Below are 13,871 nucleotides of genomic sequence, written 5' to 3' on the forward strand. Positions count from 1 at the left end.
GACTCACTCCTATTCCCTTTGCTTCCAGAACCTCATAATCTCTATCTGGTTTTGAGACAGTTCTTGCATTTTATATAAGTTCTTAGGGTTTTCAGTAATGACTCTGATTTACTTAGTTTTGATTCATTCAATCAAGAGCTACTTTAACTTTACCAAGGGTAATTATAATAGGAAAGACTTCCTAACAATCTGAGCAGTTAGACTCTTAGGTTATTGTGGGTTCTCCCTTATTGGGGGGTCTTTTAGTAGAAGCTGGAGGACCACTGTAATAGCGGGGATTTATTTTGAGTATGAATCGGACTAGAATATAGCTGTGGTTCTCAGTTTTTTGCTTTTTTTTGTGAAACGGACCCTTTTTATATTGAAATGCAATTATCAAAATCTAACAACAACAAACACAAAAACAAGTTCTTAGACTTCAGCTTAAGGACTTTAACATTCTGTGATTATACCTCCTATAGCTTAGTAGTCACTATTTTAAAGATCTTCAAAAATAATAGAGAAGTTTGATTTGTTAGCAAAATTTGCTTTATTTCTCAGATAGCAAAGACAGAATAAACAGTATTTATAGGATTAGGTGACCAAAAATTATCACATTTTGTGCTTTTCTTCAGTCACTTAGAGACTTCAGTTAATGCTGATTACTCAGCACTAACGACTTTGGTGTGAACTTCTCGGCTCTTCACCCGAAGTTTGTTGACCTGGGACTCAGCAATGTCAGCACGTTCCTCCGCCTCCTCCAGTTCATGTTGGAGCTTTCGGAATTTAGAGAGATTAACATTGGACTGTTCCTCCTGAAAACAGAAATAAACTTGTTAAAAGAAAAGAAGTATCCCTGTCTTAATCTCAGTCTGTTTGTTGCTTATTTTCTGAAGGAAAACAAAATCCTTGTCTTTCCTGTGTCATTAGCTATTTATGACCTTAAAAAATTCGATTTGTGATTTGAAGTCCTTAGTGGATTGCTACTATCCAATGTAGTGGGTACCACTACAAGTAGTGATGGAACAAACCACAGGTGGTTTCCTTCCTTTTTCCCTTTCACTACAGTGGAATCACAATTTGTGGCCAAAGTAGAGTAGTGCTTATGAATAGTCAAGAGTTTGATAAATATAAGTATTTAATTATCTAAATAAAGGTGTATAACCCATCTTCTCTATTCTTTTGAGGCTATTCACTATATACCTAAGACTTTCCTGATCTGTTTATTTAATATTAGGATGTAAAATAATTTTAATCATATTTTATTCCTGGAAATTCATGAAGTACGTAGTGTGGGAAGAATAGAAGACTATCCAATAATAATAAGGGTAAAGAAAGGGAAAAGGAAGGAAACCTCTTATGGTTTGTTGCATCATTACTTGTATTGGTACCCACCACTAGGTAATGGGGGTTACCAGATTCATTAAGGGCTTCACTAAAATTTATTTTTTCCATTTTCTTGGTCTATGATTTCATCAATGAAGGGGGCTTCCTAGTGAGGACTCTTTCAACTAACAAAAAGCTGGCAAATGTTCCGCAACTTAACAACCTTATAGGGCTGGTAGAGCAAAGAAAAGTATATATAGAGAGTTGCCTGTTGCCTAAGGTCACAAACCAGTATGTGTGAGAAAGGACACTTGAACTCATATCAACTTGACTTTAGAGCTGACTTTATAATAACCACACAACTCATTATGCCATAAATAAAAAAGGCTATTGACCATGCAGGTGCAAATGCTTTAGGTTTTCAGAGAAAAGAACTATAGGAGCTGTGGGTGCCAATAGTTGATCCATAGGTTAGACAACAGGAATAAAAATATACAGATATGGATTTTTAAAATATGATTGTTTCTACCTCTCTCTAGAGAGTGGTAATAATGGAGAATCTTATTGATATATAAATTTACATATGAAAAATTACATGTATTGATTATATGTATATGTATATGTGTATGTATATGTGTGTGTGTATGTATGTAAAATGAGTTATTTAAAGCTCTACTCAGTTTGAAATGGAGAATATTTTTCTGCTGGGGGTAGATGTGGTTACTTACGAAATATTTCTCCTAAAATATATCCTCCTCTTTTCTTCAGTCTAGCACATAGTAAAATTTTAATAAATATTTAACTAAAACTCTTGTGTCATTGTCATGCTCAAATGAAGTCTCTTTTCTCCAAGCTTTGAAAATACTCACAGCTTCCTCAGCTTGTCTCTTATAAGATTTCACCTTTGCCTGCAATTTATCTACCAAGTCCTGAAGCCTGAGAATATTTTTGCGATCTTCTTCAGTCTGGAAGATTTTGAAAAAAAAAGAAGAATATACTCAATTATAAGGCAAATGCCTGATACCAAGGCTTTGACAAAGTATCTTTGAACACTTCAAAGCAATAGTCATAAAGGGTTACATGTAAGATTTTTTTCAAGGCAATGGGGTTAAGTGACTTGCCCAAGGTCACACAACTAGGTAATTATTAACTGGCTGAGGTCACATTTGTACATAGGTCCTCCTGACTCCAGGGCTGGTGCTCTATCCATTGCACCTCCTAGCTGCCCCTAGTTTAATGAAGGTATCTGAATGGGCCTAGGGCAGATGTTCACTTCTGGAGATATAGTCTTTATAGCCTGGAACAGAACTGCATTATACATCAAGACTGATAGCTCCTTTTCACCAAATTAATACATCTAAGTATGTCGAATAATAGCTTGAAGGACAAATAATAACAACTTTAAAGTTTGCAAAGATCTTTCTTTATAGTCCATTTTATAGGCAAGGAAACTGGCTAAGAAACTTGTCCATGGTCACATGGCTTCTAAGTACACATTCTAAACACTGAGTCCTGGCCAGGGCTAAAATTCAGTTGTAAAGATTTAGAATTGAGAGAAATGGTTATTAAATAAACCAATTACTGGGGAGATCCAGATTTTTCCCTTTTTGGGTCCTCATTCTCTACTAGACCAAACTAGCATCTGAAGGACAGTGTTGATAATAAAATTGGTTTAACTTTCTCCTCAGTCTTGTTCAGACCCACCCAAGTGGGGAATCCCATTGTATTCTACTCAGATTCGGGTGGAGATATGTACTTTGCCAAGATTTCCCAGGACTGGAAGTAAATGACATACTTCCTCCTTAGAATAATCCTACCTCTTGCTATAATATTTATTCTTCTCATTTTTGGTTGATCAGCCAGAATTGATTGCCATCTTCAGGAATATCCAGGAATATCTTCTAAGGGCATATAAGCCTTGAGTAAGTTCCGTGAGGGGTCTTTGGTATTTGAGAGTTCCACTCACCCCTTTTATTAATTATTTCTAGCATGATTAATAAAATGATTAATTACCCAGAAACTATGTTTCTTGAACTGTTTATATGTCACAAAAATCTAATCTTTCTACAACATTGTATTGTATAGACTTTTCCAATTTCTCACCAGAGAGGAGGCCCAGATGTTACAGAAAGATACTTTTACTTACCTGGTAAGTAAGTTCCTTTATCCTCCTCTCATGTTTGCGTAGACCTTTAACAGCCTCAGCATTGCGTTTTTGTTCACTTTCAACCTCTCCTTCAAGTTCACGTACCTACAATGAAATATGATGACTTTATACAGCAGTTTAGGTTTGGGGTCAGAATGAAATATAGGACTAGGTCAAGAGGAAGAGGAAGCATTCAGGAATAGTTGGGCTATGAGAATGCAGTCTGGGGAGTATCTTCTCAGCTCCACTTCACAAATGACTCCCTGGGGATCTCTCTGACTCGGACCCCTGGCCAATAGAAAGCTAAAACAGGCTCTAATATTATCACACCAACATACTAAGCTCAAAGCCTAGAGACTGACTTTGGAGAGGCAAGAAAGAGTAGCTAAATTTGATGTAAATGGAGTTTAAACTTATTGTGCATCATCTTTGTAAAATTGGATAAGCTACTTGAATGAATTATTTCTCATTTTAAAAATTGAACTAGATGCTTTTGGTGCTTTTAATCTAAATCTCTGATTAGCATTTGAGGGGTTAATCAGGCTCATTGTACACAAGGAGGTGTTTCATATCTCTTGAAATGTTTAACAGGTAAGTAGCAGAGATAATCAAGAGATATAGAATGAATGCTAACTCACATTTATACAAAGCTTTAAGGTTCCCAAGTCACTTACTTTCTGCACTTCAATCTGGGTGTTGTTCCTACTGGTCTTGGAATCAGAAGACCTGAGTTCAATCAGGTCTTAGATGTTTAGCTGAGTAACCCTGGGCAAGTCACTTAACCTCCTTTGGCTCAGTTTCCTCAACTATAAAATGGATGCAATAACAGCACCTATCTTGCAAGATTTTTGTAAGGATCAAATGAGAAACTGTAAAGGACTTAGCACAGTTCCTGACCCAAAATAGGTCCTATATAAATTATTATTCCCTTCCCTTGCCCTTGTTAGAGAAGATGCCCTGGAAATGTGGAGTATTTTTCCTATGATCTCCAAGCTAACAAGAATCTAAGTAAAGATTGGAACCCAATTGTCCTGACTCTAAACCCAGCATTTTTTTACCCAAGAAAATAACCTGTAGCATATATATATATAAACATCCATGCAAAGTAATGATAAGGGACTATAATGGATGAAAAAGCTGCCTCTAGCTCTGGGATAATACCCTTTCCCCTTCCTCCTTTATCTTAGCACCTTCCCTCTGAAACTGCCCCCCCCTCCATTAATCCTGACTACAACTTGTTGATGCATCATTGTTTGAATCTTCTCCCTTGTTAGTTCCTGGAGAATATGTACTATGTTTTGTCTTTCTTTGTAGAGCTTCGTATAATGTCTGGCATTATCATGTTTAATAAATGTTGGTTGGCTGGTTCTAAGACTTTGTAACAACTGTCTCTGATTGCTGCTATCTACGCCAAACTATTGTGTCTGAATGGATTGGCGACATATCAGAATTTAGGGTAGTTACTCTGGCCTCCAGTTTCTGGATCTGCTTCCTTCCTCCTTTCAGGGCCAGCTGCTCAGCCTCATCCAGGCGATGCTGTAGATCCTTCACTGTCTGCTCCAGGTTCTTCTTCATCCGTTCCAGGTGGGCACTGGTGTCCTGCTCCTTCTTCAGCTCCTCAGCCATCATGGCTGCCTGGTTAGTAAGAAAACCAAGAAAAGCATGAAACCTCGGACTTTCATATAGTCACTCCCATGTTTCCAAAATTTTCCTCTTCTACTTACATCAGTGATTGCCTTCTTTGCCTTTTCTTCTGCATTTCGAGATTCTTGAATTACTTCCTCCATTTCACTCTGGAACTGAGAAACATCACTCTCCAGCTTCTTCTTGGTGTTGATCAGGCTGGTGTTCTGGTTAAAATCAATGAAAGTTTATTAATGGATCATCATAAGATACTATTCTGTTTAATGTAACCTACAAGAACCCTCAGCTCTTTTATTTTGGATCTAGCATATGCTCTATTTGCTATCCAGGTGACGAGGGGCAACGCAACACTGTCAAGCATCCGGAAAACCTGACTTCAAATACAGCTTCAGACTCTTAGTAGCTGTGTGATCCTGAGCAAGTCATTTTACTCTGTCTCAGTTTCCTCCACTGGAAAATTACATGAAGAAGGAAATGGCAAACCACTCCACTATTTTTGCCAAGAAAAACCCAATGCGATCACAAAGAGTTGGATATAATCGGAAGCAACCATATGCTACTCTTTGTTAATGCCTTCTCTTTTTTTTTACCTTATCATTAACCCTCATTTTTAGATCTATCTTCACTAAGGAAGGCTACCAAATAACAATAACACACAACTTTGCATTATTAAGGAAGAATTCGTTCTCTTGTTGAGAATTGAGAATTCTCCTGTTGGTATTGTTTATATGTGATATAGATAAAGATATATACAGATATAGACATTGCAGGGTTAGCATGGGAAATTAAATGGAAATTTTGGAAACCTCAGATGACATGCAAAGGTCAGCAGAAGATGTTGAAAAATCCTAGAAACTCAGAAATGCATTAGATGTATGTATAATATTGTATAATATAACATATCTTATCTTTTAATAGCATAACAATTCAGACTTCTTTTCTGTTATGAAGGGAGGGTTAAACATTTTTACATGGATTTTCCAGATCATAGGAGTGTCATTCCCCTAACCTCCACAATGTGAAAGGTATAACTGTATAGTCACACTCAGTTGACGATATAATTAGTTTTACTGAATTCATTTTTGTTGTTACAAGGGATCAATTAAGAAATAGAGGAGTGGGGTGTCTGGGTAGTGCACTGGCCCTGGAGTCAGGAGTACCTGAGTATCTGGCCTCGGACACTTAATAATTACCTAGCTGTGTGGCCTTGGGCAAGCCACTAACCCCATTGCCTTGCAAAAACCTAAAACCTAAAACCTCAAAAAAAAAAAGAACTAGAGGAGTGGGGAAGAATATATTTGGAAACCAAGGTGACAAAAGATTTCAGTTAAAGTTTTATATATATATATATATATATATATATATATATATATATATATTGATATATTGATATATTGATATATCTGTATGTATATGGATGTGTGTATACAAATACATATGTCCAAAGAATAAGAGATAATTCATTCTGTGTGCAAATAAAACAAATCTAACTGCTATATAAAAGTATTAGAGATCAATTTTCTTTTATATCAATGTGAGTAACTTGATACTATGATATCAGGGTATCCTCTGATTTTTTCTTAGGGCTTAATAGTAATTTCTAACATGAACAATTACAAAATCACTTTTCAGAGCTGGGAGAATCAACGGTAATGGTGATGAAAGGATGACTCAGGTTGACATATCTGAAAGCAAGATGGCCATTCCCTGACCCAAACCTCTGTGCTATGAATCTTAAACTTTCTTTTCCCTACACTTTATTTTGTGTTATAATTATTTGCATTCTTGTTTCATTTTTCCTTCTCAACTCCAAGCTCCTTAAGGATATCTAACAAACATTTGCTAAAGTCATTTTATCGGTAACTTCAAGAACTACATCCAGGATTTACTTTTTCCTATCCCCAAGTCTTTCTTAATGCTTAGGAACAACAGGACAAACCAGACACTTAAGGATATCTAACACATGCTCAAAACTCATTTTAGGCAGCTCTCCTAGGGAAATAAAATAGTCAACAATGAAATGAGAGGTCAAAGGGGAGATCAAAGTGCTCTCACTCCCCATTCCTCTTCTATTTCAGCAGCTAGTTGGCTTTACCCAAAAATCTTGGGGCAGTTTTAAGTTATTAAATAAGCAAAATATTGTTAGCCAACAAAACTTAAAATTGCCCTTAGACTTTTAGGTCACCCTATATTCCATGGCCACCATTGCTTATATAAAATCCCTTCTAAAGACCATAAAAGAAACTAGTCATTAACAGGAGAATGTTTGCATGCCATGGAAAGAGACTGTCTGGTTATCTTTTAAATATTTCCAGGTTTGGTCTTTAAAGGGATAAAGATATTGAGAAAAAAATAGCTGCTATTTGTTATTTCGTGTACTATTCATTCTACTGATTTCTGAAATATATAAGGTTAACTTGTGTTTTCTTGAAAATTGAGAAGCATTTAAAAATCCTGAAGGTGGTTTCTTTCAAAGTCCAGTTCAAATGCTACCTCTACCATGATACCATCTTTGATCTTTCCTGTTACAGTCTCCCATACCCCATCTCATAAGCAGGAAAGGATCTCTTCTTTGAAACTTTTATTATGGTACTTTATATTTCTCTTGCAGACTTCCTACACTTTATTTTGTATTATAATTATTTGCATTCTTGTTTTATTTTTCCTTCTCAACTCCAAGCTCCTTAAGGGTACCTAACAAACATTTGTTGAAGTTATTTTATTGGTAACTTCAATCTGACTTGTTTTTCATCACTCTTTTTAGAGGGAACTAAGGATCACATGCATTTTCACCTGGGTGTGTAAGAGTTGCACACGCTCACTGGCATCCAGAAGCTCTTGTTCTGCTACCTTCCTGCTCCTCTCAGTCTGTTCCAGAGTTGCCCGCAGCTCCTCAATCTCAGCCTGCAATAGGTTGGCTCTGCGCTCAACCATTGCCAGTTGCTCTTTGAGGTCCTCCTGGCCTCGGAGAGCATCATCCAAGTGGATCTGGGTATCCTGGGTAATAAGTAAAAATTATTTTACTTCTGCGAATTTGATGTATTTATGCTAAGACCTGAACTAAAAGATTAATAGCTGACAATTATATGATATTTTACATACATCATCTTATTTGAACAGCACAACACTGCAGACACTGCAACCATTTTAAAGACAAGAGAAATCAAATGACTTGCACGTAATTTGTTTCATAGGCAAAATTGTAATTTAGATCTTCCCAACTTCATGTCTAGTACAATACTACTCTCCCTCTCTATGGATAAAAGATCTAATGAGACAAACTGGAGAGGAAAAGCTGTTAAATTGCATGAAAGAAACAAGATCTAAACTATATTGATTGAAGGCTGCAAACTGGATAGAATCCAGTGAGGAAAAAATGTAATAAGGAAGAATAGGTTCTGAATCCTATACATAGGGTAAACAAAACAGAAATGGGGTCCTGATCCCCTCAAAATTCATTTAAGATGGACCTGAGGATTTTAGTGAATTATAATCTCAGCAGTCAATTGTGCCAATATGGCAGACCAACGAGTTAATATGACCTTGGTCTGAAATTCTGAGGTTCTAGATGAAGGTTCTTGAATGAAGGAAAGGATTTCTGCTTGATCAACCCTGAGGTATTGTGTTAAATTCTGTGTGCCAAATTTTAAGGAGAACATTGATAAAATGGATAGAATAAAAAAAGTGTAAACAGGTTGGGAAGTGAATTTGAAACTATACCATTCAAGTATTGGCTGGAAAAAATCAAGCATTTTTAGATCAAGGAAGAAAATATTTGAGAAGGTGAGATAACCAACTCTTTTCAAATGTTAGAAAGGTGGCCATGTAGAAGAAAGCTTAAACTTGTTTTGCTTGGCCCCATCAGACAGAATTATAACTGAGAGATTAATAGGAAGAATATTTTGTTTCAGTTGAAAATTTGCCCACAATTAGATCTGTCCAGAAGTGAAGTTGGCTACTTTAGGAGGTAATTATCTATCATCTTTAAAAATAAGCTATATTGAGGCAGCTAGGTAGTGCAGTAGATAGAGCACCATCCCTGGTGTCAGGAGGATCTGAGTCAAATCTGGCCTCAGAAACTTAATAATTATGTAGTTGTATGACCTTGGGCAAGTCACTTATCCCCATTGTCTTGCAAAAAAAGAATAGGCTATATGAACATTTGTTGGAGATTTTGAAGAGGGAATTCCTTTATTATATTTGGATTAGAACAGGTGACTTCTGAAGTTCTTTCATTAGTATGTTGATTTCCTGTGGTATGGAAGAGAGTACATTGGCCTACAAGACAGGAGGTTTCAGTTTTATTTCTTCACAAGGTTATTCAATTGATACGTTAAGGTAATTCTAGATTTTTACCAAAACATTTCCCAAAGTATTGTATAGTTCTTGTGGACAAAATAGAGAGATGTGAGCTAGATGAAAGTGGGTAGATCTAGAAACTAATAGAATGGTTGAACTCAAGAGGAGACATTAATGGTTTGATGTCAGCTTGGCAAGAAGTGTCTAGTAAAGTGTTTGGCCTGGTACTCTTGAACATTTTTATTCATGATTGAGATAAAAGAATACATATAATTAGGAAATATTCAGATTAAATAAGACTATAATCAGGATACCTAAAAAGTTAGAACACTAGAAAGAATCTAAGTAGATAAGATTCAATAAAGTTAAATTCTTATATTGGGGTTAAAAATTCAGCCTCACAATTATAAGATGGAAGAGGTATGTTTAGAAGAACAGTTTCCCTGAAAAATACATGTTGGTTTAATGGACCATAGCCTAAATGTGAGTCAGCAGTATGATGTGACAGCCAAAAAAGGTTATGTGGTCAGTCCATATCTGAGATAATTGGGTTCATTCCTGGGTACATTATTCTGCAAAAGACAATGATAAACTGGTAAGGGTCCAGAAGGCTAACAAAAATGACAAAAATCCTTGAAATCCTCCCATATGAAGATTAGAGGAAAAAATTAGGAATGTTTAGCCTGGAAAGGAAAAAACTGAGGAGGGGCATGAGAGCTTTCTTAAAGAAATTAAAGAATTTAAAAGTTGTCCCATGGAAGAAAATGTAGACAAACAATATTTGGCTTCAGAATAGACTTAGAAACAAAGAAGAAAATTTAGGTTTGATGTAAGTAAAAACGTCCTAAAAATCAGAGCTATTCTAAAGTGAAATGGTATTTCCTCACTAGAAAGAAGTGTTTAAGTTGAGTTAGGTGACCACTTGATGCATATGTTGTCTCTATATATCTGTGATCTTTGGTTATGGAATGATCTGGAAAACTCAAATTCCTTCCAATTTTGAAATTCTGTGATATGTAGCACCTTTGTGACCTGGAACAATATACAATCACTTTCTTTCTTCTGTTTTCTTAATTCTAAATTTAAAAATGTTGAATTAAACTATCTTTAATATTTCTGCTATTCTAAATTTCTATGATTTAATCAGGTACATGTTACCAACTTTATAGTTTTGTGGAAAAGAAGATTGTTAAAAATGTATCTTTTTTTTGTTCATTTGACAGGCTAGTTGAATCTATTTACCTTCAATAATACTTGAGTGTTTCTGTAATTCCTTATGGCCTCTGTAGCTTGACGGTTGGCATGATTCAGTTGGATCTCCATTTCATTCAAGTCTCCCTCCATCTTCTTCTTTATCCTTAGAGCATCATTTCTGCTTCGGATCTCAGCATCCAGTGTACTTTGCATAGACTCCACAATTCTAATGTGATTTCTTTTAAACTGTTCAAGTTCCTCATCTTTTTCAGCCAATTTTCTGTCAATGTCAGATTTGACTTGGTTCAACTCAAGTTGGATTCGCAGGATTTTTCCCTCTTCATGTTCAAGAGATGCCTGAGTGAAAACAATTTATTAATTAGTAATAGGAAAAAAATTTTTGAAATCTAGGGACTGGGAATCAAGTACCTCCTGTGCTTTATTCCATCTTCTCATTAATATCAGCATGCCTCACTTTATGCAACAAATATGTATGTATGTATGTATATATACATATATATACACAAACACACATATACATATATATATATATATATATAAACACACACACACACACACACACATATATATAAATACTCATTGGAAATATTCTGAATAAAGCAAATTTTTAGAAATTAAATTTTAAACAAAATAAGGCAGCTTGTTATTTAAAAACAACCTGTATGAAACTTTTTATAAGGCTAGTGATCAACTTGATTTGTTTTGAAAGACTTTTGAAAGTGGAGAAATAGAAAAGTGAAGTAGAATGAACACTCAGTCAGGAGACCCATGACTAAATGTTGGTTCTGACAAATTAAGTATGGACAAATCTTCCATTTATATGTGTCTCAAATTTTTCATCTGTAAAATAGGTAGGGTATAATACTTACCCTACGTATCTCACAAGGTTGTCAACTCTAAAGACTTATGCAGATATGAACTATTGTTAAATCCATATTTCTCTGTGTCTGTCTAGGTCACAAGAAACCCAGAAGATTTTTGTTTTCTACATATATGAAATAATCAAGTCCAGTAACTTTTAAAGTGTATTTATTAGTGCATGATTAAAGTGAGACAGATGAACCACCACCACTACAACCTACTCTTAGACCATGATATTAAAACACAGAACCCTAAAGCCCAAGAACCCAGACAATAGTAGAATCATTTTGTCATGATCAGAACTGTTTTCACCACCACTCCTGCAACTATCTCCCAAAAGAACTTCCCTGTAACCATCATCCAAAAATGCTGGTTGGTGCTGAAACCTGGACACTACCTTTGCAAGTTTTTCAAACCCTGCCTTCTCAACAGCTCCAAAAGGAAGTTCTGTAAATTAAATTTTTAGCACTGTTAAATGATCCATTATCAGAAATGACTTTGGCTTTATCAGTAGAAATATATCAAAGAAGACAAATTGCCATCCACTTTTCTTCTTCATTGAAGAAGAAAAGTGGCAAGCAATTTATTTATTTATTTGTTTCCATCTTAACTTGCAGTTGAAATACGTTATGTTGAAATATGTGAACTCCTTGAGAGCTGGAACTCTTTATGTTTGTATCCTAAACCTTTTTCCATTGAATAAACACTTAACAGATGGTTTTATTCATTCATTCATGCATATATGAATCTGTCCATTCATTTATGAGGGCTTATTACTAGATAAAATCTTAGATCCAGGCCACCTAGAAAATCCTGTGATCCTACCTCAGCTTCCTCAAGGGAAGCCTGAAGTTCACACTTTTCTTGTTCAACTTGCTTTTTTATTTTCTCCAGTTCATGAAGTTGTTTTCCTCCCTCTGCAACCTGCTCAGTGAGGTCAGATATCTCCTCTGTTGGTTAACAGACATAGAAGGTTGGTTAGAAGATGACAAATGGTCTACCATGGCATCTCAATGGTAGAAAAGGTTTTAAAAAAAACTCACGCTGCAAGTTCTTGTTCTCTCTCTTCAGGGTTTCTAGATGATCCAAAGATTCCTCATAAGCATTTTTCATCTTGAACAATTCTGTGCTGAGAGCCCGGGACTCCTTCTGGGAAGCTTCAAGCTCAGCTAGAGTTTCCTCATATTTTTGTTTCCATTCTGACAACACCTAGACAATAGGAATGATCAGGTTACATGGTGGATAAAATTCAACAGAGTAAAGTAGGCAAGAAGAAAAAGCTATGACCTGGGAGTACCTTGTCAAAATTCCTTTGTTTTTTATCCAGGGCTGCACAGGCTGCATTTGTCCTCTCTACATCAATCATGAGATCCTCTACTTCATTCTGCAACCGTTGCTTGGTCTTTTCAAGAGAAGCACATTTAGCATTCACAGCTTCTACATGTTCTTCAGCCTCTTGTAGGCGCTGGGCCAGTTTCTTCCTGGAAAGTTTCAAAAGTGTGAATGAGCAAAAACAGAATCAAAATATCTAATGGGAATTAGATTCAACTGCTTTAGATGATTCAGCAATTCACATTGATGATCAGAATGCCTAGTTGAAGAATAATTTAAACTGAAGTATTTCTATATAGATTAAAGAACTACACTATTTCACACCATGGTAGCCAAGATTATTTTCTGCATTGTTGAACTGAACCTAGAGTCCTGAAGTGGCAAGTGGCTTTATAATATTCATGCAATTTTATGATGATATCTATTCAGTAATACTCATATTTCTATACCATTTATTGTTGCAAAGTGCTTTCCTCACAATAATAGCCCTGAAGTGAATAATATTAGAATCATTATTCTTTTGCTACAGATGGAGAAACTGAGGCTCAAAGAATTGAGATGAATTAATTGCTTATGGCTTGCTAAGTAGTCTTGGTAATAGATTTTAAATTCAGGTCTCCTGGTTCCAAATCATTTAAATATTTCCACCCTGCTCTTCTGATTAGCTACTGCTTCATCTGGTGGACTGTTTCAAACAGAGCTTAGTCTTGTTTTACTTCATTCCCCACTCTCATAATAAACTCTCCAATCACCTTGTCATTGCTCTCATATGGTTCTCTGTCCCTTCTTTTACTAATTATGGAACCAAGATCAATCAACTTTCATTGTTCTTGAAAGGATATGTCATTCTACTCTCAGTTTACCACATTTACTATTCCAGTAACTTTCCAAAGTGCCCCTTTCTTTGTGTATTGTCCCCTCCTGTTAGAATATGAGATTCTGATATCAGGAATTGCCTTTGCTTTTCTATCAATCAACATTTAATAAGCACCTACTTTGTGCCAGAAACTGTGGTAATTGCTGGGGATACAAAGATAGTCCCTGTCCACAAGGAGTTCACATTTTTTCC

General features: G+C 35.7%; 1 protein-coding gene across 1 annotated transcript in view; it reads right to left on the minus strand.

Moving 5' to 3' along the window:
* Positions 1-505: 505 nt before the first annotated feature.
* LOC141514348 (myosin-8) overlaps positions 506-13,871 on the minus strand; it is a 51,434-nt gene continuing 38,068 nt past the window's right edge. The window contains exons 31-40 of the mRNA XM_074225114.1: positions 12,768-12,951; positions 12,514-12,679; positions 12,296-12,420; positions 10,637-10,945; positions 7,889-8,092; positions 5,176-5,301; positions 4,916-5,086; positions 3,452-3,556; positions 2,175-2,270; positions 506-794 (exon numbers count right to left, since the gene is read on the minus strand). Of these exons, the coding sequence (XP_074081215.1) occupies positions 642-794; positions 2,175-2,270; positions 3,452-3,556; positions 4,916-5,086; positions 5,176-5,301; positions 7,889-8,092; positions 10,637-10,945; positions 12,296-12,420; positions 12,514-12,679; positions 12,768-12,951 (1,639 nt within the window). The 3' untranslated portion in view covers positions 506-641. The remainder of the gene's footprint in view (positions 795-2,174; positions 2,271-3,451; positions 3,557-4,915; positions 5,087-5,175; positions 5,302-7,888; positions 8,093-10,636; positions 10,946-12,295; positions 12,421-12,513; positions 12,680-12,767; positions 12,952-13,871) is intronic.

The sequence above is a fragment of the Macrotis lagotis genome, chromosome 2, assembly GCF_037893015.1.
Source record: "Macrotis lagotis isolate mMagLag1 chromosome 2, bilby.v1.9.chrom.fasta, whole genome shotgun sequence".
NCBI lineage: Eukaryota > Metazoa > Chordata > Mammalia > Peramelemorphia > Peramelidae > Macrotis > Macrotis lagotis.